This window comes from Marmota marmota, unplaced genomic scaffold (genome assembly GCF_001458135.2).
Source record: "Marmota marmota marmota unplaced genomic scaffold, marMar, whole genome shotgun sequence".
NCBI classification, from domain to species: domain Eukaryota; kingdom Metazoa; phylum Chordata; class Mammalia; order Rodentia; family Sciuridae; genus Marmota; species Marmota marmota.
This window is the reverse complement of record NW_026000136.1, coordinates 5,912,222-5,938,481: the sequence shown is the minus strand read 5'-3', so window position 1 is coordinate 5,938,481 and position 26,260 is coordinate 5,912,222. Positions and strand designations below refer to the sequence as shown.

Genomic DNA, 26,260 nt, shown 5'->3' with positions numbered 1-26,260 from the left:
CAGTGGAGCCCGACCTCCTGCAGCTGTGCCTGGTCGACCTTCCTGAAACAGCTGGCAAGGCAGCAGCCTCTCCATGAACAGGGGTTGGGTTGCCAGGCCAATGACAGACCAGCCTTCATCAAGCCAGGTTTCCAGCTGCCTGAGGTTGCACGGGGCCACACCCTAAGGTCACCCCCCCCCCGTTCTGCTGTTAGAACTGCTTCCCTGAGCACCCCTCATCCTCAGGCTCATGTCAGTCCAGAAATCCAGAAGTCCCAGCCACAAAACACATACAATTCCACCATGTCACACTGCTCCCATGGCAGGAGCAGTGTAACAGGCCAGCACTGTGCACAGCACTCACACAAACAAGTACTTGGCCCAATGCCTGACCCCTCTGCTTATAGGGACCAACCCCGCCATTTGGGACCTCAGCCCTGGCTTCTCTGGCCAGCTGCAGAAGTTGGTCCCTTTGGCCTGATTCCTGACCAGCATGTAGGCACGGTCACATTTTCCTTTCTTCTCTTGAGGTCCACGCTCCACACTGACCTCTGGCTGAGGTCTGGCAGCTCTAAAGGTGCCAGCTTGCCCACAATCACACGAATCCTCTGAGATGCTATTGTGTCTGGGTAAACTCATGCGTCTTGGGGCCCCCAACCCACAGGGTGAAGCCCAGGTGGAAACTCAGAGGGTTGACACAAAGAAAGGAAGGGGCAAAGTCCAAAGGAAGGGGCTGAAGAGTCATGTGGAGGTGGCCTAGGGCCAATAAACCCAAGTCTGAACAGAAATGGCCAGCATGTCCCCTCCTGCCTTGTAACCCATGCTGTGGTGAAACAAGACGCAGCAGCTTACAGGTGCTGTCCATCAAGAGCTAACGGTTTGATTTCCCTCCCAATGAGAAGGGAGGGCAGGCCCGTGGCTGTGGCAGTGCGAGCTGGTGGATGAAGGGCCACTGTTGCAGAGCAGAGGCCTACCTTGAAGATGAGGCAGTCCGTCTTGTGTTCCGCATACTGGGAGGTGAGTCGGTACTGGCTCTCTGTGGTGACATCTATCTGGTAGCCCGTCAGCGTGTAGCAGACTTTGCGGAACTCCTGGATCTTGGTCTGGAAAACCTCCTTCAGCCGCTGGTTCTTCAGCTCGGCGCTCTCCACCTGTTTCCGCAGCTCTACAGGGAGAGGAAAGGAGAGTGTGAGCTCACCAGGGGCTGGAGATGTGACCCAGAGAAAGGCAGGAACAGGGACAGCCAGGCGCAAGGATGAGCCTCATCCCCACCCAGGTCTCAGCTGTCTGGGGATGGCTGTGGCAGCACCACGTAAGCCAGCCTCACCTGTGTACTCAGAAGAATCCGAATGAGAAAGGCGGATGATGATGTCTGACCGAGTGGCATTCAGATAGTTACCACATTACCTCCAGCCCCTCTAAAGAAACCGTGGCTCTGAAGCCAGAAACCGGAGCCACACATCCAGACAGAATGACAATGGGTAACTCCTACAGCCACCCCAAGTCACCATTAGGATTGGCAGTGACTTTTGGGTACACTTGCTTCATCTCACCAGCAGATTCCAGGTGAGAATGTTCTGGAAGAGGAAGCATCAAGAATCTAGGTCTGAATGGAAGGCCTGGATCCACGATGCACCTCAGGCGATGCTGACATTGCGAGGCCGCAGCCTGAGTCCCTGGGGGCCTGTACGCCTGCCCCACAGGAGTTAGCACAGCAGACAGGGGGCACGTGGCAGGGCAGCCACGTGGAGGTTCTGGATCATTTCACCCCAGGGTCCCCCTCCACAGTGGGGTCTAGCTCGGCTCCATGGCTTAGCTATGGGAGGAGAGCCAGCCCTGCCCAGGGCTCCCACCCACGATGTGGCTCCGTGTAGACCATCTGGGCAGAACCCCCACCTCCTGCTGTGGTTTACTGCCGCCTGGGGAAAAACAGGCTGTGCGAAGCCACCAGCACAATGCACAATTGCCATGAATCTCTCACCCAAGGTGCCTTCCGAGTAATTAAGCCTTGATTTATCCCTGTTAATTATTGAGCCTGGCTCCACTTAAACTTGCCTGGAGTTGCCTCCAGAGCTGGCACTTTTGGTGGTCCTGTCTAGGAAGTCCTGCAGGGCCTGGGATCCCTGGGAGGGGGTGGCCCCACTGGAATTCTGGAGAAACTCCAGGTCCCAGAGTCAGCGAGATCCAGCTAAGCCCTCCTTTCCCCTGCCCATGGTGTCAGCTGAGGCCAGCCTCCCTTTGCTGGGACAGGGCTGAGGGTCCCTCCTCAGGCTGCATTAAGGCACAGGGCAGCTAGCACCCCAGCTGCCGTGGGAGAGGAAGTTAACATTAGCTGCACTGCACAGCCAGAGGCAGAGGGGATTCTCAGAGGAGGAGCCCTACCCTAGCCAGTGCCCAGGGAAAGGTCCTGAATCAGGATGAGCCCGAAGAGCACAGGCTCCATCAACCCATGCTCAGCACGGGGTCCTGCAGCCCCTCCCTGGAGAAGTGAGAGAAAGGGTACAAGTCCTAGCACCTGCCTGCCTGCTCAGAGTCAAAAGAAGCATGAGTCCATGTCCCACAGCACTACAGGCCCAGGCCATGGCTAAAGGTGCCACATGAGGGGGACGGAGCAGCCTGCCTCCCAGGAGAGGCAAGTAGAAAGCAAGTGTACCCAAAAGTCACTGCCAAGCCCTTGAGTGACAGACCAAGGAAAATGGGAATGTAGGGAGGGTTGGGCTTCCATCCTGGCTCTGCCATCTCCATGCCCTACCCCATCTCAGTGACAAGTATGTATCTGCTCTTAGCTGTCTCTTGAGCATCTAGCCAGGTCACATGCTGGAGGTGGGCTGGCATTGACAGTGCAGGACTTGCAGGCATCTGCACTAACGGTACATGCTGCCCTCTCAATGTCATACCCACAAACTCATTTTATGGCCATATGGTTATGATGTAGGAACTTAGTTTCACAAATTAAGAAACTGAGGCTCAAAGAGCTTCACCACCCGGCTGCACATACGGGGGCTCAGCAGGGCTGTTGCTGCCTTTGCTGGCTCTCACATTCTGGAACGCACAGCTTGCTACGAAACCCACTCCCTAAGAGAGGCGCCCTGGTACCAGGAGCTGGGGTAAGATGCATGCAGCATGACAAAACCCAGCCTGTCCACCTGTGGGGCTGTGGCCATCTGCCCATTGGCCCTGCCCTGGCTGCTCCTCCATTCATCATCTGGTGCACAGGCCTTGGCGGACACCGGTATCTGCAGCCAAGAGCCCCTCCAACAGGAAGAGGCCCAGAGCCCTTGATTAATCGAGTGATCCAACTATGAAATCAAAAGGTTAATTGGCAGCTCTGACCCCAATATTCTTCCCCATGTCCCTCAGCCAAACCTCCCTAGGGTGGAGCTGACAGCAGGAGGGAAGCTTATACAGGAAGAAAAGCTCCCTGCCCATGCTGCCTGGACAATATTTCAGTCCTGTCAGGGACCACACCACCTTTAATCTATCTCAGACATCCAATGGGAGAAATTAATCCTAGTAATAAACGCACCTGACCTTGGAGAAGAAAATAGCCCCCTTTGGTGCAGTCCACAACCCTGGAAGCAGCCTGGGCTCAGATCTGCACGAGGCCCATCCATACTTATGGCTGGTCAATGTGGGTCCCAGGAGGAAGGAGGTGAGCTAGGAGAGGAGGAGCACACTCCAGGCACTGGCCACACGCCAGGCACCTGTGGTCTGTGGCCACAAAAAAGGCAGGACTGTCACCCTGGCCAGTTATAAGGGAAGCCAAATTCTCCATATACAAGGGACCTGACTCACCCTGCCAGGCCCAGTGGGGAGAGGTGCAGCTTTGAGGTGAGGCCCACCCCAGCTGGCAGGTCCAGGGAGGGAAACCTGTGACTGACTGCTCCATTTAGAGCACTGCAAAGTCAGTATTTTGACCTCCCTGTTATTCTTGTAGTTCAATGGCTTACATAAACGCAAATGAATAATTCACACAATGGTCTGGATTAGATAAATAAAAGATGGGTCTCCACCTTGGAAACGTCACTGCTTTCTTGCCAGTGGCTCTCATGAAGGCTCTTTCAGAAAGACTGGGAGTGAGGCTTCCTCTGGGCTAGGCTTCATGGGCCCTGGACACAGGTGCTGAACAGGCTCCTCCCAAGTCCAGAAGCCAGGAGGCCAGAGGCCCCAGTCCATGGTGACCCCACCCCCAGAGTGCAATGACAACATATGCACGCCTGCTGGGCTGGAAGTGTAGCCCAGGGGGCCTGATCAGGGTCTGCTAAAAGCCAGACTGCCCTGACCTGGTGACCTCAGGCCTCACCTCTGGATTTGTACACACCACAGCCACCTGCTGTGCTGGGACCAAAGTACAGAGACACCTGGGACCAAGACCCTGGGCACTGACAGCCTTATTGTGGGGAGCCCCTTTCCTCCCAGGCTCCCAGGCCCAAGTTCACACTCCATGAAGAAGCTGCTGAGGCCCTGAGTCAGGCCACTCTCCCACTCCATTGCTAACCTTTCCTGCCCTCAAATCCTAAGCTGTAGCCACACTATGACCAGGTGATACTGCTATGAATGCCATCTTCCCCCTGCCCTGGCTGCTGTTCCCCATGTTTCCGTGCCCAGCACCTTAGGCCCCAGATACCAGACACCTTCCAGATACCCACCAGCCTCCCAAGCAGGCTGCCCACTCCCTCCCCCTACTGCACTTTGCAGGGACAGGCCTAACTGAGGGGCTCACAGCATGTCCTGGTGAGAACAGCAGAGGAATGAGTGTGGCAGGTGACAAGTAGGGCCTGAAGAAAGGGATGCAACTGTTCATCCAGAGTCCAGAGTCAGGCAGCAGGGTGGCAGTGGCTGTGCAGACCAGGATGAGCTGCCACAGGGGCTCTGGGGCATGCCAGGCCTGGCTCTGAGTCCTGCCCTCTGCTCCTTGTCCCCTTGTGCAAGCTCAGCCTGAGTCTGCTGGCTGTCCCTAGCTGTATCCAGAGAGGCTGCAGGACAGCTCTGACCTGCCCCCTCTCCATTTTAGCCCAACACCTGGCCCCTCCTGGAATTGCAGAAGATAGCTGTGAAACTTTAGTGGGAAGGACACAGGACAAAAATAACCTGCACTCTGTCAGATAAAGGCTAGCAGGGAAGAGCGCTCCTGCCCGAGAGCGGAGATGTCGGGATAAAGGAACATTTACGGTCTCCAATCTCTGGAGACTCGGCTCACTGCCTGAAATGTGGAGAATGTCTGATGCTAGTGGAGCAGGTGGCGAGTACGAGGGGGGCAGGTGGCCAGTGTGAGGGGGGTGGGTGCAGAGACACAGCAGAGGTGAGTCCAGACAGAAGACGGCCACGGGGCTCGTGGCCATCAACATCCTCATGTTATCTGCTGCAAAGGACAGGAGTCAGAAGCGGTGGGAGACAGGTGTGCTGTCCTTCACCTTCACACTTGCCTGCACCCACTGTGGCCCTGGGCTTTACCAGCATGGCACCTCCGGCTCCTATGAAGCCCATGGGCTGCTGAGGATCCCACAGACAACACAGATGCAAAGATTCTTTTGAAGATGGAAATGGCTCTATGGACACTCTCCAGGGACTACCTGTCCACTTCCCTCCCTTCCAGGAGTCCCAGACAGGCAGACCAAGTTGACCACAGCCAAATGGACAAGCTGGGGGTGTGGAGTGTTGGGTGATGGTGGCATGCTGCCCCTGGATCCAGGCTGCAGCCTTGTTGATTGCTCTGCAGTGCCACCCTGCTATAAGCTGGCCAGGTGCTGTTCTTGAGGTGCCCTCTGTAAAGGGAGGCCTCCAGCACTGCAGCCCTGTGTGTTTTACGACCCCCACCAGGGCCTGAAGGAATGCACCCACCTGTGGGGCTGGCCCTACTCACGTCTGCACTCCAGGAGGATTCTGGACAGAACCCTGCAGAATGCAAAGATCCCACACAATGCTGCTTCTATGGGCAGAGCCCATCCCCGTTGTGGTCACTGAGCTCTGAGCAGGCTCTTCACAGTTGGCCCTTGCGGTTAGGCCAGGCCCTGGTTCTCCGGGTCCACAACCCTCCCTCACATAAACATGCATCCCCCAGTGTGCGTGAAGACCCCAGTTGTCTGGGCAAAATTTTCACATGCCTGGAGAATGCTCCCCTTTCCCTGGTGAATTCTTACACCTTCCAGCTTTCAAATCGCTTTGGTCCCTCAGTGTGTGCCTACAGTATTTGTTTTATTTCCTTCATAGGAAAAAAGTCTTAGCTTAGTTCTTACAGACACAGATCCGGGAAGACTGTGATCAGTGTGTGTCTTTACTGTACCCACAATACACCCCAAGGAGCCTGGGCATGGACGGCTCAGTGAGCACCGAGAGAGTAATAAGAGAAACTCCCATTTCTCCCTAAAACCCTGTCTGTCACCCAAAAGAGTTACAGTTTAACCAAAGCCTGTGCCCTCGTGGGGTCTCCCTCTGCTCCTGTGCCCCTCCCCTGGTGGCCATGAGGGAAGCAGCGGCACAGCCCATGCACCAGCACCAGGGCGGAGGCACCCAGGGAACCAGAGTTCGGAAGATGAAAGTGGACGACGAGAGGACAAGGGAGAGGAGTGACAGACCTGGGAGGGCGGGGACCTCACGGTTTGGGGTGGTGGGAAGCCAATTCCAATGTGAACACAAAATGTGGCCAAGCCTGGGAGGACGGGGGACACGGCAAGGATGGGGCAGATGGAACTGACACCAACCAGGTCTGAGGGTCTGCAGGGAGACCCAGAGAGAATAGTGAATTTATGCTTTAGGGCATCCGGCTGGGCTGAAGGAAGGGGCCACGGTGGACGCTGAGGACTAGCCCTGCTGTCGGTTCTAGAAGGAGCTCTAGGTTCCCACCACAGGAAAGTGCCAGAGGCCCCAGGGGCCCCAGCTGTGCCCTCCAGTCTCTATTTCAGCAGTTTTCTCCTGAGATGCCAAACTATTATGGTTTGGATCTGGAAAGTCCCCCATTCAGCAATGTCCAGAGGTGGGACTTTTAGGAGATGGTTGGACTGTGAGGGTGCTGACCTCATTGAAGGATTAATCCATCGTGGTTAAATGGACAATGGGGAAGTGAAGGAAACTGCAGAGGCAGGACCTAGTTAGAGGAAGTGGGTCTTGGGGGCGGTGGGGTGGGGTAGGGGGGTGGTGCCTTGGCAGGGTAGGTTCCTGGCTCTTCTCCCTCCCTCTCCTCTCTGCTTCCTGGTTGTCATGAACCGCAGCCTTCCTTGGTCATATGATGTTCTACCCTTGCCATGATGTTCCCCTCACCTCAGGCCCAAAGCTATGGTGCCAGTCAACTACGGACAGAAACCCCTCAAACCAGGAACCAAGATAAACCTTTCCTCTAAGTTTTTTTTCTGTCAGGTATTTTGGTCACAGCGATGAAAAGACAACTAACACACAGACCTGCAAGGTGCTCACGAGGTACGATGTGTGGAAGGGGCCTACACTGAGCCACCAGCCAGGCTCCATACCCTCACCTGCTCGGTCACTACCAAGGTATCTGCAGCCCAGCCAGCCCCAGGGACACCCACTCAGATGTCACATCCCCTGCTCCAAAAGAGAAACAAACATGACAAAGGAGGAAGACTTCTGATATGAAAAGCAGAAACAAAAGAGTTTAAAAAACAACACACAACACACACACAGCTGGGGACAGTGGCACATGCCCATAATCCCAATGGCTTGGGAGGCTGAGGCAGGAGGATCTTGAGTTCAAAACCAGTCTCAGCAACTTAGTGAGGAGTCATGCAACTCAATGAGACCCTGTCTCAAAATAAAAAATAATAAATAAATAAATTAAAGCAACAATACACACACCTTGCAGATGAAGAATCACAAATAACAGCCTCGCTGAAAGGAGACAGAAACGAGAATACACTGTCACAGATGCAAAACAGCTTGACAGAAGAATCATAGGGTAAAGAGGAGGGAATCTCCCATAAAGTACCCCCCAAAAGATCAGAGACAGAAAACAACAAAGAAGAAATAATGCAGGGGTTCTGCGAGACCAATATCCAAGAAGCAGGAATTTTATAAGGACAGATTACAGGACGTAGGAAGGAAGACATCACAGAGGGAATGATCAGGTAAGTTTCAGAACTGAGGGGCGGGCAACTCCAGGCCCAGTGACGCCCAGCACATGTGTAACAGTGGCCCACTTGATGCTGTGAATACAGCCCTTGCTGCTCTGCCACTGTAACTTAAGTTTTAAATGGACATGTTTCTTTCTCTTCTTCTTTCCCTTCCCCTCCCTAATCTTGGGGGAAACTGGATTCCTTTCTTCTCCATCCCAGTTTTGTGTCTTGGAGCACACCCCCATCATAGGAATGAAGTCTGACTTCTGGATGGCACCAGGAGATCTAAGAAATGACTATCTCCCAAACTGACAAGTGATATATAACTCCAGACACAGAACACGTGGAACGTAGCCTTAGAATCACCTCTTAAACACCACTGTTCTCCCTGATGGGGAGAATCACAGCCTCTGGGACAGAAGTCCCCTGTGTTTCTCCTTTGTTAGCAAAGCATTAAAACTACTTTTTCCTTTTCCTCAAAACCTTGTCTTCATTATTGGACTGGCCTGGGGATGAGGATTGAGCTTTTGGTAATATGAGGACTGGGTCAGGCAGAGCATAAGACACCTCAGGACACACACATACAAGGACACACACACACAACTCCCATAGGATCAGGAAGCTGGGTAGGTGTCTGGTTCTCGCTAACAGCATGGTGTGCGGAGATCATGGACTGCAAGGGCCAAGGGAGTCTGGGCTGGACAGGGCACCTGAGAGGGCCCTGCTTGTCCTTAGCTCCAGAGAAAATGCAAATGAGCATTTGTTCATATATTTGTTGATTGATTGTATGTCCTCTTCTGAGAAGTGTCTGTTCAGGTCCTTGGCCCATTTGTTGATTGGGTTATTTGTTTTTTTGGTGCTTAGCTTTCTGAGTTCTAAAATGTGTCACATATACACAATGGAATTTTACTCAGCATTAAAAGAGAATAAAATCATGGCATTTGCAGGTAAATGGATGACATTGGAGAAGATAATGCTAAGTGAAGTTAGCCAATCCCAAAAAACAAATGTGAATGTTTTCTCTGATATAAGGAGGCTGACTCATAGTGGGGTAGGGATGGGAAGCATGGGAGGAATAGACGAACTCTAGATAGAGAAGAGGGGAGGGAGGGGAAGGGAGTGGGCAGGGGGTTAGCAAGGAAGGTGGAATGTGATGAACATCATTATCCAAAGTACATGTATGAAGACACGAATTGGGTGTCAATTACTTCATATACAAAGATATGAAAAATTGTGGTATATAATGCGTAATAAGAATTGTAATGCAAAAAAAGTACATGTATAAAGGCATGAATTGGCATGAACATACTTTATATACAAAGATATAAAAAACTGTGCTCTGTGTAATAAGAATTGTAATGCATTCCGTGGTCATGAATTTAAAAAAATAAAATCAATTGAATAAAAAAGAAAGAAAGAAAATGAAAATGAGGAGGGAGTAGGTGAAGGGGGGGAGACCCAGGAAACACTCAGTGGGGGACAGTGGTGGCACCTACATGGAGGGCAGGAAGTGTGGGGTAGGTACCCACAGGTGGCAAGAACCCTCACCTGAGTTGGATAAGTTCTGACCCTCAGGGCCCCAAGAGGGTACAGCCAAGGAGAAGAATCCAGAGCAGAGTTGACGGATGGCCTGCCATGTCTCCAAGTACTGAAAGGAATCTGAGAGCTCTTCCAGAAAGTTCCAGAAGGAACTACTTGTCAATGTGGGAAATCAAGCAAATGAAAGAAAACTACACATTCTGGGACACCCACCCCTCAACTATCAGGTAGGAAAGATGACCAGGACAGCCTCAGGGCACAGTGTGCACACACTCACAAGGTCACAGTATCACAAAGACTCAGTACTGATTCCTCTGCAGCTGACACGCAACCTATAGAGAGGGAGTGCAGGGAATGCGTGGTGTGGGCTTGGGCATGTGTGTGAGAGCATACACGTGTGTGCATATATTTCTCATGCTGGAGAAAGCTTCACTTCCACCAAAAAGCCAGGATGGGTGCAAAGCTGGCTTGCTGGGAATTGGGCTGGTGCGGTGGGCACAGGTTTGGGGAGAGCAGCAGACACTACCATCCTGTGGGTCTGTGGCAGCATGTGATTTCTTACCCCACGGACACTCAACAACAGACAGCCTAAACATGGATGGGATCATGCTGGGGAAAAGTGGCCAGGAAGGTGGGCTTCCACGGACTGGAAAGACCTCGCATCAAGACTGGCAGGAGGGCTGGGGACATAGCTTGGTGGTAAAGCACTTGCCTAGCATGAGTGAGGCCCTGGGTTCAATCCTCATCACCACATAAAAAAATTAACCACAACAAAAAAGACTGGCAGAAGAAACTCATGCCCATCTTTGCTGTGGCTGAAGAAGCTCTCTGAGGGGATGCATGGACCACAGGCTAAAATGGGCTTCCCTGTGAGAGGACAGGTGAGGATGCCCAGATACCAGGAATGGCTCAGGGCCATGCCAAACCCTTTCTGCCCTAAGGAGGAACCATCCTCCCCATCCCAAGGGATCCCCATGCCCTCCATGATCCCACTCTCTTCCCTGCCCATGGGCAGATGCCACAGGAGGGTGTGGCCCCTCCAGAGCCTGCAGGCTGGCCGCCCCAGACACCTGAGCAGCTCCCTCATAGAGACTGAAAGCAGCTTTAGAAATGTTCCTCAGGGGATTTGGGACAGAGCCATTTTTCTTTCTGCAAAGTGAATAAAATCCACTTAACCAATGCTGGGATTTTCAGGCTTTGAAGAAGCCACGAACAGGACTAATACTTCACCATCAAAAAAGCCACCTGAGCCCAGGCTGAGCAAGGCAGCTGTTCTGAACTTGGCACTTGCCTGGCCTCGCCAAAGAGCAGTGTGGCCAGAGAGGAGGGTAGCCTGTGCTCCCCACTTGGCTGTTCTCCCAGGAGTCTACTTTCTATGGCTCTCTCCTTGAGGGGCTCCCTGATGAGCACCAGCCACAGACTGGCTGTGGCCTGTGGTGGCTGTAGGGCAGGGCAGTCGGGCTCTTTCTCCTAGGTCCAGTGGGATGGTCAGAGATGAGGCTTGGTCTTTACAAAGTCGTGAATGCAGATGAAGTAGGGAAGCACCCCACATTTACCCAGGTGGGCAGGACCTGCCTCAGGGGTGCAGGGCCCAGGCCAACAGCTGAGGTGGAGGCCTCCACATCAAGCCCTAGCCTCACTTTCGATGAGAGAGGTTGAGGCTTGTCCCCATGTGCTGTGGAGACAAGGGCCCATCCGAGGTGCGGCTTCTAGGTTAAAGCAGGGTCAGAGGCCTGGGGAGTCCCCAACGCAAAGGCTTCGGGACCCCAGCAGGCACCAGGAGGTGCTGGCCCGACTCAGAACCAAAGCCGAGCTGCGCGCTTTCAGGGGCTGAATTATTCATGTCTTGCTAACTTCTAAACTATTCCAGTTTTACATTTTTAAATATTTAATAATTAGGCATCAAATATTTATGCAATTTTATTAGCAGCTGTGGAAGGCAGGCACTGTGCGACTGTGACTCTGAGGTCCTCAGCCTTTTCTGGTGGCTGTCTGGGGAGTGGCAGGGAGATGCCCCAGTGGGCTGGCTGAAGCCTGTTGGGCCTGCCATGGATGCAACCCTCTGGGATCCCACACGCAGCAAGGCAGAGCCTCTGCCCTGATGTGACACAAAGTGTCAGAGGCTGTCTTCCCACCCCAAGTCCAAACTCCAGGGGATGAGCCTGAGTGGGTGGCAGGCACGAGATGCACGTGCTTGTGCCCTCTGGAACTCAATGCACCCACCCTGAACAGAGCTAGGAAGGGTGGTTGTTCTTAAGAGCCACCATGTCCCCAAGTGCTGGCTACAGCGACAGGCAATGGGCTGGGGTCATTTCAACTCTGCCGGCACCAGAGGTCCGCAGACTCAGTCTCCATCACAAGCCTGCGTTCCCCTGCTGGGCCGGAAATTGCACGTTTTTCACCAAAGAGGAGACACTCGCCCTGGAATTACATGCAGATGAGCAGCTCGTGTGCCCACCGCCTGGCTGCTGGCAGACACCCCCTGGGTAAGCTCCGTGCGGCTTTCAAACAGGGCATCTCTGTGTGATTAACTGCTCACTCCAGCAAGCAGCTTGTCACCCTGCACAAAAATGATCTGAAAAGACACCAGCAATTACAGCCCACCAGATTACGGGGTGGGAGAGTCCTGGGGTGACAAGCGGGCGCTGATATCATATTTGCAGGAAGACTCCCTCCCCCAGCTCCCAGGATGGCCCCGCGGGCGCCAGGCTGCACAGCCCCCACAGTGCCTTCAGCAGCGGGCGACCAGACTGAGCCCTGTGGGAGTAGCCAGTAGCCCCTGGTGTCTGTGGAGCCTCTGCTGACCATGCACGGGACAGACACCGCACCACCTAAGGACATGGAGACAGGCTTCACAAGACAGGGCATGCTCAGTGTCAACTAGCCCAGGCACAGATGGGCTAGGTCTTCAGGGCAGGCTGGTCACAGTGACTCTTATGATGTGCCAGCCAGCCTGCAGGCCACCTCAGCAGTCCCAGGTGAGGGGCCTCACAAACACTTGTTAGGAGCTAGGCAACAGGGCCACAGCTGGTGCCACCCAGATGCCACCTAGGGTCTGAGTGGTGGCCTCCACCAGTCACTTGGGCCTTGGTTCAGAAAGGTCCCTGGTCCAGCCAGCAGCAGGACTCCGGTTCCCTGGATGGTGCTGCCTGCACAGACCTCAGTGCCACCAGATCTCACAGTACAGCTTTACCTGTTGACCTGCCTGCCAGCCCTTCCTCCCCCACAGCACCCTCCCTAGGGAAGCCTACAAATAACTGCTAGGCAACATGCACCTGGCAGAGGCTTGTCCAGTGGTGGGGAAAGGGCATCATGTGTGTTACCCAATCAAGGAGAATCCTGCACTCTCTCCATGTTATAAACAGGACATGGAGGGCTGGAAGTTGGCAGCCAGCTGCCTGCAGCTGTCTGGGACTGGATTCTGGGTCTAGAACTGCAAACCTTCACCTCAGGGCCTCCACCTGATGCGAGCACAGCCCCGCAGGGCCTCAGCCTCATCCCACCCCGCACCAGCTCTTGGACCTGGGCCCTATAAGGGCTTTGTTTGGGCACATCAGCCCCTCCAAGTGACCCCGACTCCAGGTGCCCACAACCTTGACAGGCTGTTGCGTCCTCTAACTCCAGGTGTGCCTGAGTCCCTCACTTCCAGCAGGAGCATCTGTTACCCACCTTACCTCAAACCCAGTGCCACCATTCCTGCCTGGGACTGAGTCACCAGCCCCTAGCCACTCACAAACAAAAACCAAGTTGCCCAGACTCCTATAAATCCGCATCACTACCCCCTAAGCACTGGGTTCTGAGCTCAGCTGCCATCCTCCACTGCCCTGCCACTGCTGCTGTCCTTTGCCAGAGTCTACCTGCTCCTCCTCGGACTCCATGGGTCCCCTTCCTCCCACTCAGAGCAAAAACCCAGCCCTTGAATACTGAAGGGCCTCTGCAAGGGAGGCCCTCCCCAGTGCCAAGCTGCTGGCAGCAGGTGCACCTGACGTGCACCTCAGGGCATGTGATCCTCACTCTTGCTGCCACAGCATGGCCTGGACTTTTGCCTACTACCAGGGCACACATTCAATGGCAAACTTGAAGACCTAGCTCTAATGTCACTCCTGAAAGCCTTCCCTCCTGGCTGGCCTTCCTTGTCCCTCTGCACCCCTGAGCTGGGTCTGTACCTCTCTGGTGGACGCACATGCCTCTCCTGGCCACAGGCCTGCTTCCTTTGCTACGCAAGTCCCTTGAGGCCGGGACAGTGCCTCCATTACCAAACCCCAATTCCAACACACACACACACACACACACACACACACACACACTCTGCCTGGGGACCAGGGCTGGGAGTGGTGTCCATTAGCAGTCAGAAGGCTGACAGGCAGGGACAGCTCTCCTTGGAAACTTGTTCGGGGTCTGGTGGTCTATAGTGACCTGTGGCCCTGCTTGAGATCTCTAACATACAAGTTGTGGGATGGCAGAGACTGGAATTCAAGAGCACCAGGCAAACAAGGTTCCCTTCTGAGCAGAAGCATCAAGGGCAAGTCTAGGGTGGCAGCAAGTCCTGGATGGCAGGAGGACACAAGCTGTGGAGGCCGCCATGATGTGCATGCTCTGCATGAGGTCACGTGGGCAGCAGCCATGCCTATGAGTTCTACAGCACATGTGCCTCCTTTCCAACCCTGCTTGGCTGGGCTATGAGCGGTTGTCTGTCCCAAGGCTGGCCAGCAATTGGGGATGAATCTTGGTTCAAGAGGGCAAGCTGAACCCATTAGCTTCTGTTTGGGGACTGTGAACTGGGAGAATCTTCAGGGCAGTTGCTGACAGGAGTGGACAAGGAGGGAGGGCAAGGGTCAGAGGTGAGTCATAGCTGGGCTGAGGCCATGAGCCAGAGCCAGGAGCAGGTGTGAGGATAATTTCATGCCAGTGAAGAAGCCACTGGCTGCAGCTCAGAGGGTAGAGACCATCCCCTGGAGAATAAGGGGCACTGTGGGCTCTAGCAGCTCCTCTTATGGGCACAGCAGCCCATCCTTGATGCCTGCACACCTCATCAGCATGGTCAGGCCATGTCTGTGCCGTGGAGGTGCCAGAGTTGCCAAGGATGAGCTGCACTACCTTCTCAGGGGTCTCCTCATGAATGCAGGTTCAGAGGGGGTGTGGGCTCAAGTCCAAGGCCACTGCATGCATTAGCGGGTTTAATAGACTGTCACGGCACAGAGTCCACAAAGAGCCTGCCATCCATTCCTGCACGTGAGGGGCTGGATGTGAAACAGACTTTGCAAGCATGCAGAATGCAAGAGTTATAGAAACAGTGGTGCCTTTGAGGGGAGTGGTGTAGAGCCAGTGAGGGTCCTCGGTATCCTTACGGAGCACTGCCCTGAAGCCCATTCCCTTCAAGTCCTATAGGTGCTAGACACACTGGTCACACGGGCAGTATCCAGACCCCGCTTGGACAGACACAAGCCTAGCACTTGTGCTCCAGAGCCAGAAATGCCCTAAGGACAGAACTGTACACACCTATATCACAGCACAAAGTTCACCAAATGCAAGCAGAGAACACAGCTTTTCAATCCATTTCCAGAAGCTTCCTTCTATAGACATGCCCAGCAGGTGGCTTGCAAAGAGCAGGCTGGGGCAGACTGGCGTAATGCAGCCCGCTGGTTAGGGCAGAAGCTCTGATGGAGCCACTGGGCAGAAGCGGTGAGGGCAGTGAGTTGCATCACATCCGCTGAGCTGGAGCCGCATTTGTGCGAGGCTGGGAGCTCTCGATCCGCTCTGCATGCTGGGTGTATTATTAATTTCTGACAGTGGGCTTACAGAAACTAATTCCCTGGAAGGCGAGCTCCCTTTGAGAAGAGGGAAACCTTTTCAGAGCTCATCTTTTATTGACTTAGTCGTTTTGGAGTCAATCTGTCTGCTTTCGGCAAGACAAGAGTTTTAAATCTTCTTTCCTCCTTCTCAAGACGTGGCAGTCTATTAAACCCGCTAACGCATGCAGTGGCCTTGGACTTGAGATGTAACCAGTTCTTCAGATAGCAGATTAAGAAAGAGGCCATGGTATTGGTTCAGCAGTTGGAGCAGCCCGGAGAGAAGGCTCTGGAAGGAGGACAAGGCCAAGGACCTGCTGGGTAGGGCAAAGAAAGGGAACTCACAGAGGCCATAGTCCTGGGCTAAGGACCCCTTAGTTTGCCCTGGGCAGAGCAGGAGCCCAGGGATAAGGAGCATATCCCAGTGCACACAGCAAGCCTAGAGAAGGGGAGGGGTGTCCAGGCAGAATCTGAGGTGTGACGCAGTCACCTCCAGGGGAAAGTAGCAACAAGACTCTCCTACTGGCCTGGAGGCAGCTGTGGCAACCAGGGGTTCATGTGGGGTCAGTAGTTCAGGGCCTCACAGGGTGGGCTGGAGGAGAGGATGGAGAACCCTGGCTAATAACATAAATAAGGCTGTTTCATAATTTCCAATTGCTGAGTGAGGCAGGCAGAGCAGGCCCCGGGATGGCTTCCATGCCCAAACTCACAGAGGAGAGAGAGGTGACAGGCAGAGTACATAGGAAGAGCAGGGCAAAGCCAGGGTTGGAGTTCAGGTGGTCTAGATTCTGTAAAGTGGAGCAGGAGTGAGCTCGTCTGACCCATGAGTCCCCCATCAGAGAACACCACCTGCTCCTTCTAGTCTCTCTGCATCTGTATTTCAACAAGGCCCACCTGATGTTATAGAGCAGCAACAGGCTCTGCATCCTGTAGCCTGTTACAGTGAACAAGGGAGGCATGACACTCAGGACTGGCATATCAATCCAGCTTTGCCTCTTCCCCACAGCAGGCCCTTCCCTCCCTATCTCTAGGTCATCTTTGTTACGCAGCGGCAACAGATCTGGCTGCATTCTGTCTATGCTCTACACTTTGTGGGAGGCTGAGGATGGAGTAGTTTATCTGGAGGAGGACATTTCAAAGCAGCATAGCGTTCAGGCTGAGAGAAGATTTATCCAAATTTATAGCAAAAACCATAAGCAAGAAGGAGCAGAGCAAGATTTGGAAAATCGCAGCTTGGCCTGAAGAGTAGTATGTGTAAAGGTACGCTCAAGGAGGATACGATTGCAAGCACCTTAGAAGCCAAATGCTTTGCATCAGGAGATAGGAAGGATGCCTCAAGGGTATTCCAGAAATTGACAAGGACACTGTCATCACAGGCTCAGAGATGCAAAAATGCAAATTCATTTCAAAGACTTTCCAGGACAGAACTTTCAGAAGAGAGACTCAGGGTGCCCTGTGCACCCAGAACTGCCTAGGGAATTGCTTCTCATGTTCAGCTGCAACTCACTCAGAGGCTGCTGCAGCCTTAATTCAGGCGAGCCCAGGTAAGTCTCCTGCTTATGATGAATTTGGTATCATCCATGTGATACTGACTTTACAAGCATGCAAAAATGTAAGAGTTATAGGAATAGGGTAACTTCTGAGATCTCAAAGGAAAGCCTGGGAGACCAGGTGGGGTGCTGCAGGGTCCGAGTCCCTGTAGGCAGCTGCAACAGGGCTGTGAGAGGGAAGGTCAAGCTGCTATGAGACCCCAGGAAGAGATGCAGGAATGTGGAATGCAGTAGCCCAGGGAAGCTGCAGACAGCATGCAAGGTCAACCAGGGGGAGGGAGGGAGAGAAAGAAGGGAAGGGGGAGAGGTAGAGAGAGAGAATGAATATGGGCTGGCCATAGCCGAAAGGCCACAGCGGCGCAGCTGCCCAAGCCCTTTGGGGCTCATACCATGCTACCACTTGTTCCAGATGCTGGACATACGGCTCAGGGCTGGCTGTTTGCTCTGCTGGGTTTTGGTCTTGCTTTGGGTTGGTCCCTCCTGTTTTCCTACTTCTTCCTTTTAGAACAGAAATGTTTGTCCTGTGCCTACCCTACCTTCATATCTTGGAAACACAGAACTTATCTCTTACAGGGCCTCACAGCTGAGTTTGCCTCTAATCTGAAGGGCCTTTGGATGTGGACTTTTGAGCTGCTGGGACAGTAGATTCTGGGGGCTATTGTTGACTGAATGAATGCTTTTTGCATATGAGATGAGCAGAACCCTCTAGTTTAGATCTTGACTGTCCTTCCTATGTCTCCCATAAAGGCCAGTACTATGAAAGTTGAGGAACCTTACAGAGGCAGAGCCTAGTGGGAGGCGTGTAGGTCACTGGACGAATGCCCTTGAAGAGGACTGTGGGATTCTGGTCCATTTTTCTCTCTTTTTGCTTCGTGGCTTATGAGGTGATTGGTTTTACGCTGTTACATGCACCTATCATGATGCACTGCCTTGCCACAGGCCCAAAGTGACAGGGCAAGTCACAGATGGAAACCTCCAAATCTATGAGTCAAAATAAACCTTTCCTCTTTATAAGTCGACCATTTTAGGCATTTTATTATAGTGACAGAGAGCTGACTTCTGGGTGGACTGTCACTTTGCCTGGGGCAGTGCTCACTTGTGCAGTGGCACACAGTAGCTGAGTATATCTAAAGTCCCAGGCACTAGGCTGCTCCTCAGTAAATGCTGCTGCTGTGACCTAGCCAGAAAGCTCAATTGTGAGACTAGAGACCCAAAGTACAACAGAGGGAAACATAGAAAATCAAGGAAGCAGAAGAGGGAGTGTTTCAGAATGTGGAATAAAGAATAAGAGAGCAGAGGTGGGGACAGGATATCAGGGGAAGGAGAGGGCCTGGCTGGGACAGCCCCTCACCGAGAAGGTGACCCAGCCAACTTGAGGGAAGTCAGAGAAGAGCATGTGGCTGGCTGCCCAGGGGCAGGTTGGAGGGCTCCTCTAGTCTGGCTCAAGTCATATTATCAGGAAAGTTAATTGTTGAAAATGGCTAGAACTGGTGCAGAGACAAGCAAATACACCCTCAGAACAGAACAGAGAGTCTACAACAAAACTAGAACCATGAATTGATTATCAAGAAAAGATTCACAGTAGTTCAATGGTTGAAAGACAAATTTTTTTCCAATAAATGGTACTGGAACAACTGAATCTCTTCATGAAGAGAAATGAAACTTGTCTCCATCTTTTTGCCACATCCAAAATTAACTCAATGAGGATCACAATCTAAATGTAAAGGCTTCTGGGAAAAACATGGGTGACTGCAACTCTGGGTAAGCAAAGATTTCTTAGGACAAAGCACTAACCACTGAAGGAAAAGTTGATAAATTACACTTCATCAAAATTAAAAACGTTGCTTATCAAAAGAAAGCATTAAGAAAATGATTAGAAGACAAACAATCCAATTAAAAACTGGGCAAAGATTTAAGCAGACATCTCACTGAAGAAGATATATGAATGGCTAATAAGCAATAAAATGTGCTCATTAGGGAAATACAACCACAATAAGACACCACTTTGCACCCATTAGAATGGCTATAATCAAAAAGACAGATAATGACGAATGTTAGGTAGGATGGGAAGCATCAGGAACCTCATAAGGGAAATAAAAGCTGCTGCAGTTGCTTTTGGAAACAATTAGGCAGTTTCTTAAAAAGATAAACACAAATTTACCATGTAATCCAGAAATTCTACCCCATCCCGGGAGAAATGAAAACAAAGGCCCAAAGACTCATGTTAAAGGGTCCTGAGCAGCACTCCACAGTAGCCAGAAGTGGGAACAACAATGTCCACCAAATGAAGAATGGACAAACAGAATGTCTTCTATCTGTACAGGGAAATATTATTTGGCCATACAAGGAAATGAGTGCTGACATGCTGCAACATGGCTGAACCTTGAAAACACTGTGCTCAGTCAAAGAAGCCAGAAAAAGGGTTCATCTATTGTAAGAATCCACTGATATGAAATGTTCATAAAAGGCAAACCAATCAAGATCAAAGATTAGTGATGGACTGAGACTGTGAGAAGGAACAGAAATGGCCTGCAAATGGGTGTGTGGAATCCTGGGAGATGGAAGCATCCTAAAATAAGACTGTAGTGATGGCTCACAGCATTGCATATTTATGAATAATCGCTCAACTATGCACTTAAAACTGAGAGTTCAGTTTTTAAATATGGTAATTCTATAATGCAGAGGAGCTGTCCAAGTGGAGGTGTCCAGCAGAGGCCTTAGCTCAGGGGCCTAGGTCAACCCTCTAGGTCAGAACTGGATCCCATCACCTGGGGACCCCACAATAGCCCTGAGGCAGGGGCTTTCAACCCGGCTTGGTAGATGAGGAGTCTAGGCTTACACACTCTCATGGAGAAAGTAAGCAGGGAGCAGGGGGCCAAACCAGTTGGTCTGACTCCAGACCTGCACGCTGGCCCTGCCTAATATGCCACATCATCCCTGTAACCCACTAGTGAGTCCTTTGAGATTTAGGGGACAGGGTGAGTGGAAGCCTAGAACCCTGCTCTTCACAAGTAACTTCCAGAGGAGGAGTCTGGAGGTACCCGACTTGGAGCTGCTTCTTGATTGGGGTGGGCTGCTCAGCCAGGCTGCCCGGCCTGTCTTAAGAAGCTTCTGGCAACCTTCCTAGTTTGCCTGGGGTGTGAACACACCCAGTGTGTAAAGCACATACACCCACGTCCGTGAGGTGCCCCTGAGAGCATGCATCCTCTCCTTGGCCCAAGACCAGCCATCTGGACTTTGCCTCCAAGTTCCCTGCTTTCCTGGAAGCCTGGCGTGGAACAGGAGCCCACAGCTTCATCACAGAGGATTGGGGAGACATGTCACACTCAGAGATATGGGGGGTTCCAATGGGAACCAGCACAGGAGGACACTTCAGTGGACGCACCCCAGTTTCAAAAGATGACAACACAGGCTGTGAGGCAGAGCTGGGAAGTTCAGAGGAGCTGCAGGGAACAGACTTTAGCTCAAAAGAAGCTAAAGCAAAAGCTCCCAAGAAACAGACCTGTGTGATGGCACGGGCACCTCACGGGGCACAGCAGCTGCCAGGGCAGGTGAGGGACAGCAGACACCAGAGGCACACTGAGTTCAGATCCTGCCTTCCACTTCAGGTACATTATTTCACCTCTGAGGGTTCCCATTCCTCACCCATAAAATGGGGGAATAATGGTCCTAATTGTGGGATTGGAACCAATGAGGCAATATGTGGGATGCTCCCCCAAATGCAGCTCAGTAAACAGCCAGTGAGTGCTCTGCATTCATCCTGCAAGACGCGCTGAACCCCAACCTGACAAGACCCAGGCAGAGGAGCACTGTGGTCAGCCTGAGTACTGTGACCTGTCACAGATGGCTCGATACCGTCACTGCACCATCTTTCTCCCTTCCATGGTCCCCCCTCCCTGTTCTCCAGGACAGGACTCCCAGAGTCTTCCTTAGGGCAGAGGTGGGGGTCCCATTTCCTTAGGTCTCTTTGGTGCCTCAAGGAGCCCGGTCACCTCACCAGGAGCCCTTTCCCTGTATACCCAGGTGAGGCAGAAACTTGCTCTGTCTCATCCACAGGTTCTGAGGGCCTGGTCCAGGCCATGCTCAGGAACAGATGTTAGACAGAGTAGGCTGAGTGGGTCAATGTGGGTGTCCAGGGGAGGACTGCCATTGGACTGTCATGGTCACTTCTAAGCTAGGGGGCCCCCAGCTTCAGTTGCCCTACTCTGTGGGGTACAGACTACTGTGACATGGCTAAGGGGCCAGCAGGCTCAAGGATCTTGTGAGTTTCATGAAGGCCCAGTGTGCAGGTAGGGCAGGTTCCCCCCATCTAAAGATAAGGGCAAAAACACTGGTGGTAACTGGCCAAGGTGGTCCCGGCCAAACTGATAAGTCAGACCTCAAAAATTGACCTCTGTCTCCCACAGGGACCCTGCACAACCCAAGCTGAAAAGCCGCCATTGCTAGGCCACTGAGAGGTCCTGCTGTGCCTGTACCTGCCCACAGGGCCTGGATGCTGCCACTGCTTGCTAGCAGGAAGGCCCCTGGCTGCCACACTCTGTCAGGACCAGGAGTTCCAGGGCAAACACTTGTTCACTCTCAGGCACTACAGAGCTTCCACTTCAATTAGCGGATAAATGAAGTCATACAGAAATCCCTAATTGGGTACTTGGCTTGAGATACCCTGCAAAGTTTACAGACATGCCAGGAAGAAAAGGAAAACGAGCCACCGTTAAGACAGCCCATTCTCTCCAGCTGGTGTGCACAGTCTCTGGCCACGGACACCTCCTGGATGCAGAAGGCACGAGGACACAGGGTCCAGGCAGAGACAGGCTCTGACCTCAGCCATGGGGTATTCAGAACCAGCAACAAAGAAACACAGGGCTCAATCTCAAATGCCCTGAAACTGAGGGCGGGCTAGTCACCTCAGCAGGTCAATTTGGTGAGGCAGCAAGTAATGCAGGAAGGTGACATGGCATTGTGGGGACAGGCTAGCAAGCTGGTACTGGGGTTCCAGAGGAGGTCTCGGGGACACAGGTGAGACTGCCCCTGCTCTGGAAGAGGAGCTAGAGGGATAGAAGCCCTGAGGTCTGATAGGCCCTGAAGACACAGTGTCCAGGATGGTGCCCACGTGAGAGGAGGCAGACAGACTGTTTCCATCAGGCCTGGCAGGGCAGGGCCTGGACTATGAGACCCACTGAGGCAACCAGACTCTCCCAAGAACATTCTCACTGCCTTGAGGATGGCAAAGCCTGCCCCCTCACCCTTAGCACCTGACCAGGGGCCTGGACTCACCGTCCACTTCAGGAGGGGAAGTCAAGCTCTCAGCAGTTATGTGGTAGGACTTCCATCCACACCTCCTGACCTTGGGCCACCTGCTGCTGCTCAGGCTCAGCTGCTCCCAGCCAGGGTGCCTTAGCTGGCAGGGCTTTTTCTACTAAAAAATTAAAGCAGCTGATCACTGCTCGGGATCCTTAAACCCAAGAAGCCAGATATTGTTTGTGGCCACTGGGAAGAGGGCCCACGAGCCCAGAGTGGCTCACCTTGGACAGGCTCCTGAACACACCCAGGCAACAGGGCAGGCACTGCTATCACTATCACTATGTGTCAGGCATCACAGGACAACACAATGACTGGCCTCAAAACACAGGCTTCATAATGTCCTCGGGGTCTGGAGCTTAGCCCGCTTCATGTGGAACTGTGAGAACCAACGCCAGGGGCTGGAGACTGGCCCAAGGCTAAGAGCAAAGCCGGGGCCAGTGCTGCCCAATCCCCAAACTTACAAACTCATAGGCCCAGGGACTTCTGAAGCCAGGCAGCTTCTTCCCAGCTCAAGAAACCCTTGCCTTAGAACCAGAATCTAACTTCAATAAGCAAAAAAGCAATTTGTGAAGGTGAATCTGAGGTCAAAGTGTCCAAGTTCCTGGTTGCTGGAGAGAGCAGTGACAGACAGCCTCACCCTCATTCCATAAAGGGAACCCCAGGAAGCTGGCATGTAACAGGGGCAGAGCAGTGTGGGAGACAAAGCTCCAGAGTCACATACGCGTGGGCCCAGCTTCCCTTGCCTAACCCAAGCCCTTCCCTACCCTGGTTCCCCCTGAATGCTCTGAGGTCCTCATGCCACCAACTGGTGGTGCCCAATCTATGGGGATGCCCAGTGTGCTGGTTAACACTGCATATTATTTCCACTGGGCCACAGGCACCCAGATATTTGGCTAACCATTACTGTGGGTGTGTCTGGAAGGGTGCCTTCTGTATGACCATAACATTTGAATCAGTGGGCCACATACAGCAGATGGCCCTCCAATGGGGTGGGTCTCATCCAATCAGGTGGAAGTCTTGGCAGAACAGAAGGCAGAACCTCCCCAAGTAGCAAGGCAGCCCCCAGCCTGATCCTTTGAGCTGGGACATCAGCTCTTCCTGGTGCCTGCGACTGAACTGTACCCTCAGCTTTCCTGGTCGCAGCTGCGCACACTCCTGCACTTCTCAGGACTTGCCAACTCTACTGCTTGTTGGTGAGCTGACTCTCTGCATGCAATAAGCACCTCTGTGTGCATGCTTCATGTCCCACTGGTTATTTCCCCTGTGGAACCTGACCCACAATGTGCCCAGTGTGTGCCGTCTGCTAGGTGGCACCATGGTACCGCGAGGAGCATATCCTCAGGGTATGAAAGTCAAAAGAAGGCTTGAACCGATGGATGACCTCATCACAGTGACCAGATAGCCTATGCCTAGGCTTTATGTCAGAGTCACCAAGGAGCTGGTTCCTGGTAGATTTAGGGGCTTCCTCCCAGACAGGATGGCCCAGACTCCTCTCCTGGCTCCTACTACCTCAACTCTAGACCCCGGATGCAGCATGAGAGCAATCAAAGAATCTGCCTGTGGAGGGAGGCGGGCAAGTGGTGGGAGCCGACTTTGGAGGCCCAGATGGCAAAGGGCAGCCAGGTAAGCACGTTCCTGCTCATATGGGGTGCTCTCTGCCTGACCCAGAGGGTGGTCCTGACCCACAAGCCCGTGCCTGGGATGTCTCCGGCGCACAAGCCCAAGACACTTCCTGCTCAGAAGCACCCTGTGGAGATGAAAGTTCATCTACCAAATTCATTTAGAACTTCAGTGTAATCTCATTTAAAAATAAAGCCTCAATGGCTTTTGCTTGAACTTGACAAGGGTAATTCTAAGATTAATTTAGAATAATAGGCAAGAACATTTTTAAGTTAAAAAATTAATGCCTGATCTATTACTAGATATTAAAACCTTTTAAAATCATAATTTCTGAAAATACCATATGGATAAATGAAATAAACCCCAAACATCTGAATGCAGATTCTATTACGCATAAAAACTTAATAAACACGAGACATACATTATAAGCCTATGGGGCAAGTAGGAACATAAGTGACACCAGGGTGATCGTTGAGTGACATGGACAAAGATCAATTTAGATGGCGTCACATACCACATACCAAACAACAGGTTCTAAGATTAAATCTTTAAATATTAAAAATAAGCCAAAGGGCCCAGAAGAAAATAGAATTGCCTGTCATATCACTAAAAGTTTAAAAGTAACAGAATAGATGAGACCAAAAAAATTTCAGACTCTAAATTATTTAAAAAAAAAAAAAAAACCCCAAAGTTAAGTTTCTACATAAACAATATAAAAAGAGGTCAAGACACAGAGGTTACAATGAGACCGTTCTTTTTCTTTTGGGGTAGGGAATGGTCTTGAACTCCTAGGTTCAAACTCCACCTCAGCCTCTGGAGTTTCTAGGACTCCAGGTGTGTGTCTAGGCCTCGTGATGAGGCCATTCTGAAGAGAGAAAGTAAAACATTCTTCCTGTGCTTAATGAAGAAAATGCACAAACAAGGTGCCATTTTAATTTATAATTTTTACAAATCATGTGGAAAGATGGCATGTTTTGGTGATCAGGTCTATAAAGCCTAACACAGGGAGAGATGACTGTGACGGCCCAGATCCAGATTTGGAACAGTTCCATCACCTGAAGAGCAACTCTCTGCCCTGGCTGTGGAGCCAGCTAGCAGCCCAGTCCATTCCGTGAGCTTGCACTTTTGCCTTTTCCTCCACTGTGGGGGCCTCTGGCAGCACCATGTCTGGCTCCCCCACAGAGAGTGCCAGCAGTCTGGCCCTCCCTGGGCAGTGTTCCACCACGACATGCTATGATGTGCATCTTCTCAGAGCTGGGCTTGTGTGACCAAGGGTGCGGCCCAACTCTGTCCTCCCTGAGAACCTTGGGAAGTGGGAAAGGCTGAGGTTGGCTGAGGAGGGAGCCCGAGAGGTCTGCCTCGCACCACACAGGACCTGGAGCTCGGGTGGGTAGAGCTGGTGGCCGCCGTGTGGAACCTCTAACCCATGAGCGCCTCATGACACTCTCCATTTTCACCTCCAGTTGCTGGCTGCAGCGTTTCATAGCTGTCAGCACAGCTCTGTCAAGATTTGCATCTATGGATTACATTTGGGGGGCAGTGAAGAGAAATGAGGCTGTTTTTAACTTTGGTTTCCACATGGTCATTGCTAGTATATGGTATCACACAACATGTGCATGCACCCACTTAAAGAGGGTGCAGCAAGGCTACGGGACATAATCAGGATTTCTCTTCATTGTGTGTGACTGTCCACAGGGACAGTCGAGCCACCTGTGAATAGGATGCACCACATCCCCACTTTCCAGCCTGTCTGCCTCCACTTCCTCTCCTGCCTGCCTGCCTGCCTCTGTAGGACTCTGGCTGACTGTCATGGGTGGTCTGCCAGGGACTTCTGTCCTGGGGGAGCTGCTTCCGGTCTTGCATGATCAGGTCTGAGGCAGATGTGGTCTTCTTTGTGTGAAGGAAGTCCCATCTTTTCCTGTTGAGAGTTTCTGTCACGAATGGGTTTTGGATTTTGACAAATGCTTGTACTGTATCTATTGATCTGATTGTGTGAGTTTTCTTTTTTAGATTATATCATCTGATGCTTAACACTGAACCAGTCTTGTGTTTTTGGAATAAATAAACTAATTCTTGTGGTTTTTCTCTTTAGTCTTGTCATCGGCTTTGAAATCAGGGTGAGCTCATGCTTCCTTGGGTCTGCTGGGACGCTCTCTCTTCTGTTTTCTTGAAGAGCTGTGGGGGATTGCTATTCACTTTTCTCTGCGTGTTTGGTAGAATTTGCTGGTGAACCATCTGGACCTGGAGATTTCTTTCTTGGAAGCTTTATGGTCAGGGGTTCAGTCTATCAGATGATATCACACCGTCTTAAATCCTGAAGCTGTGCCCTGAGCCTCGGAGTTTGTTGTCATCTGTCTGATTCTGGCTCTACCTGGCCCAGACATGAAAGCACCTCAAGCCTGGCCTGAGTGACGCA

The 26,260-nt window shown here is 52.2% G+C and overlaps 1 protein-coding gene across 10 annotated transcripts in view; it reads right to left on the bottom strand.

The window, feature by feature from the left end:
• Window positions 1-26,260, bottom strand: part of Mad1l1 (mitotic arrest deficient 1 like 1) — a 352,396-nt gene that overhangs the window by 62,719 nt on the left and 263,417 nt on the right. For all 10 annotated transcript variants that reach the window (XM_015502048.2, XM_048785331.1, XM_048785332.1 and 7 more), the window contains one exon: window positions 954-1,144. In XM_015502048.2, the coding sequence (XP_015357534.1) occupies window positions 954-1,144 (191 nt within the window). The remainder of the gene's footprint in view (window positions 1-953; window positions 1,145-26,260) is intronic.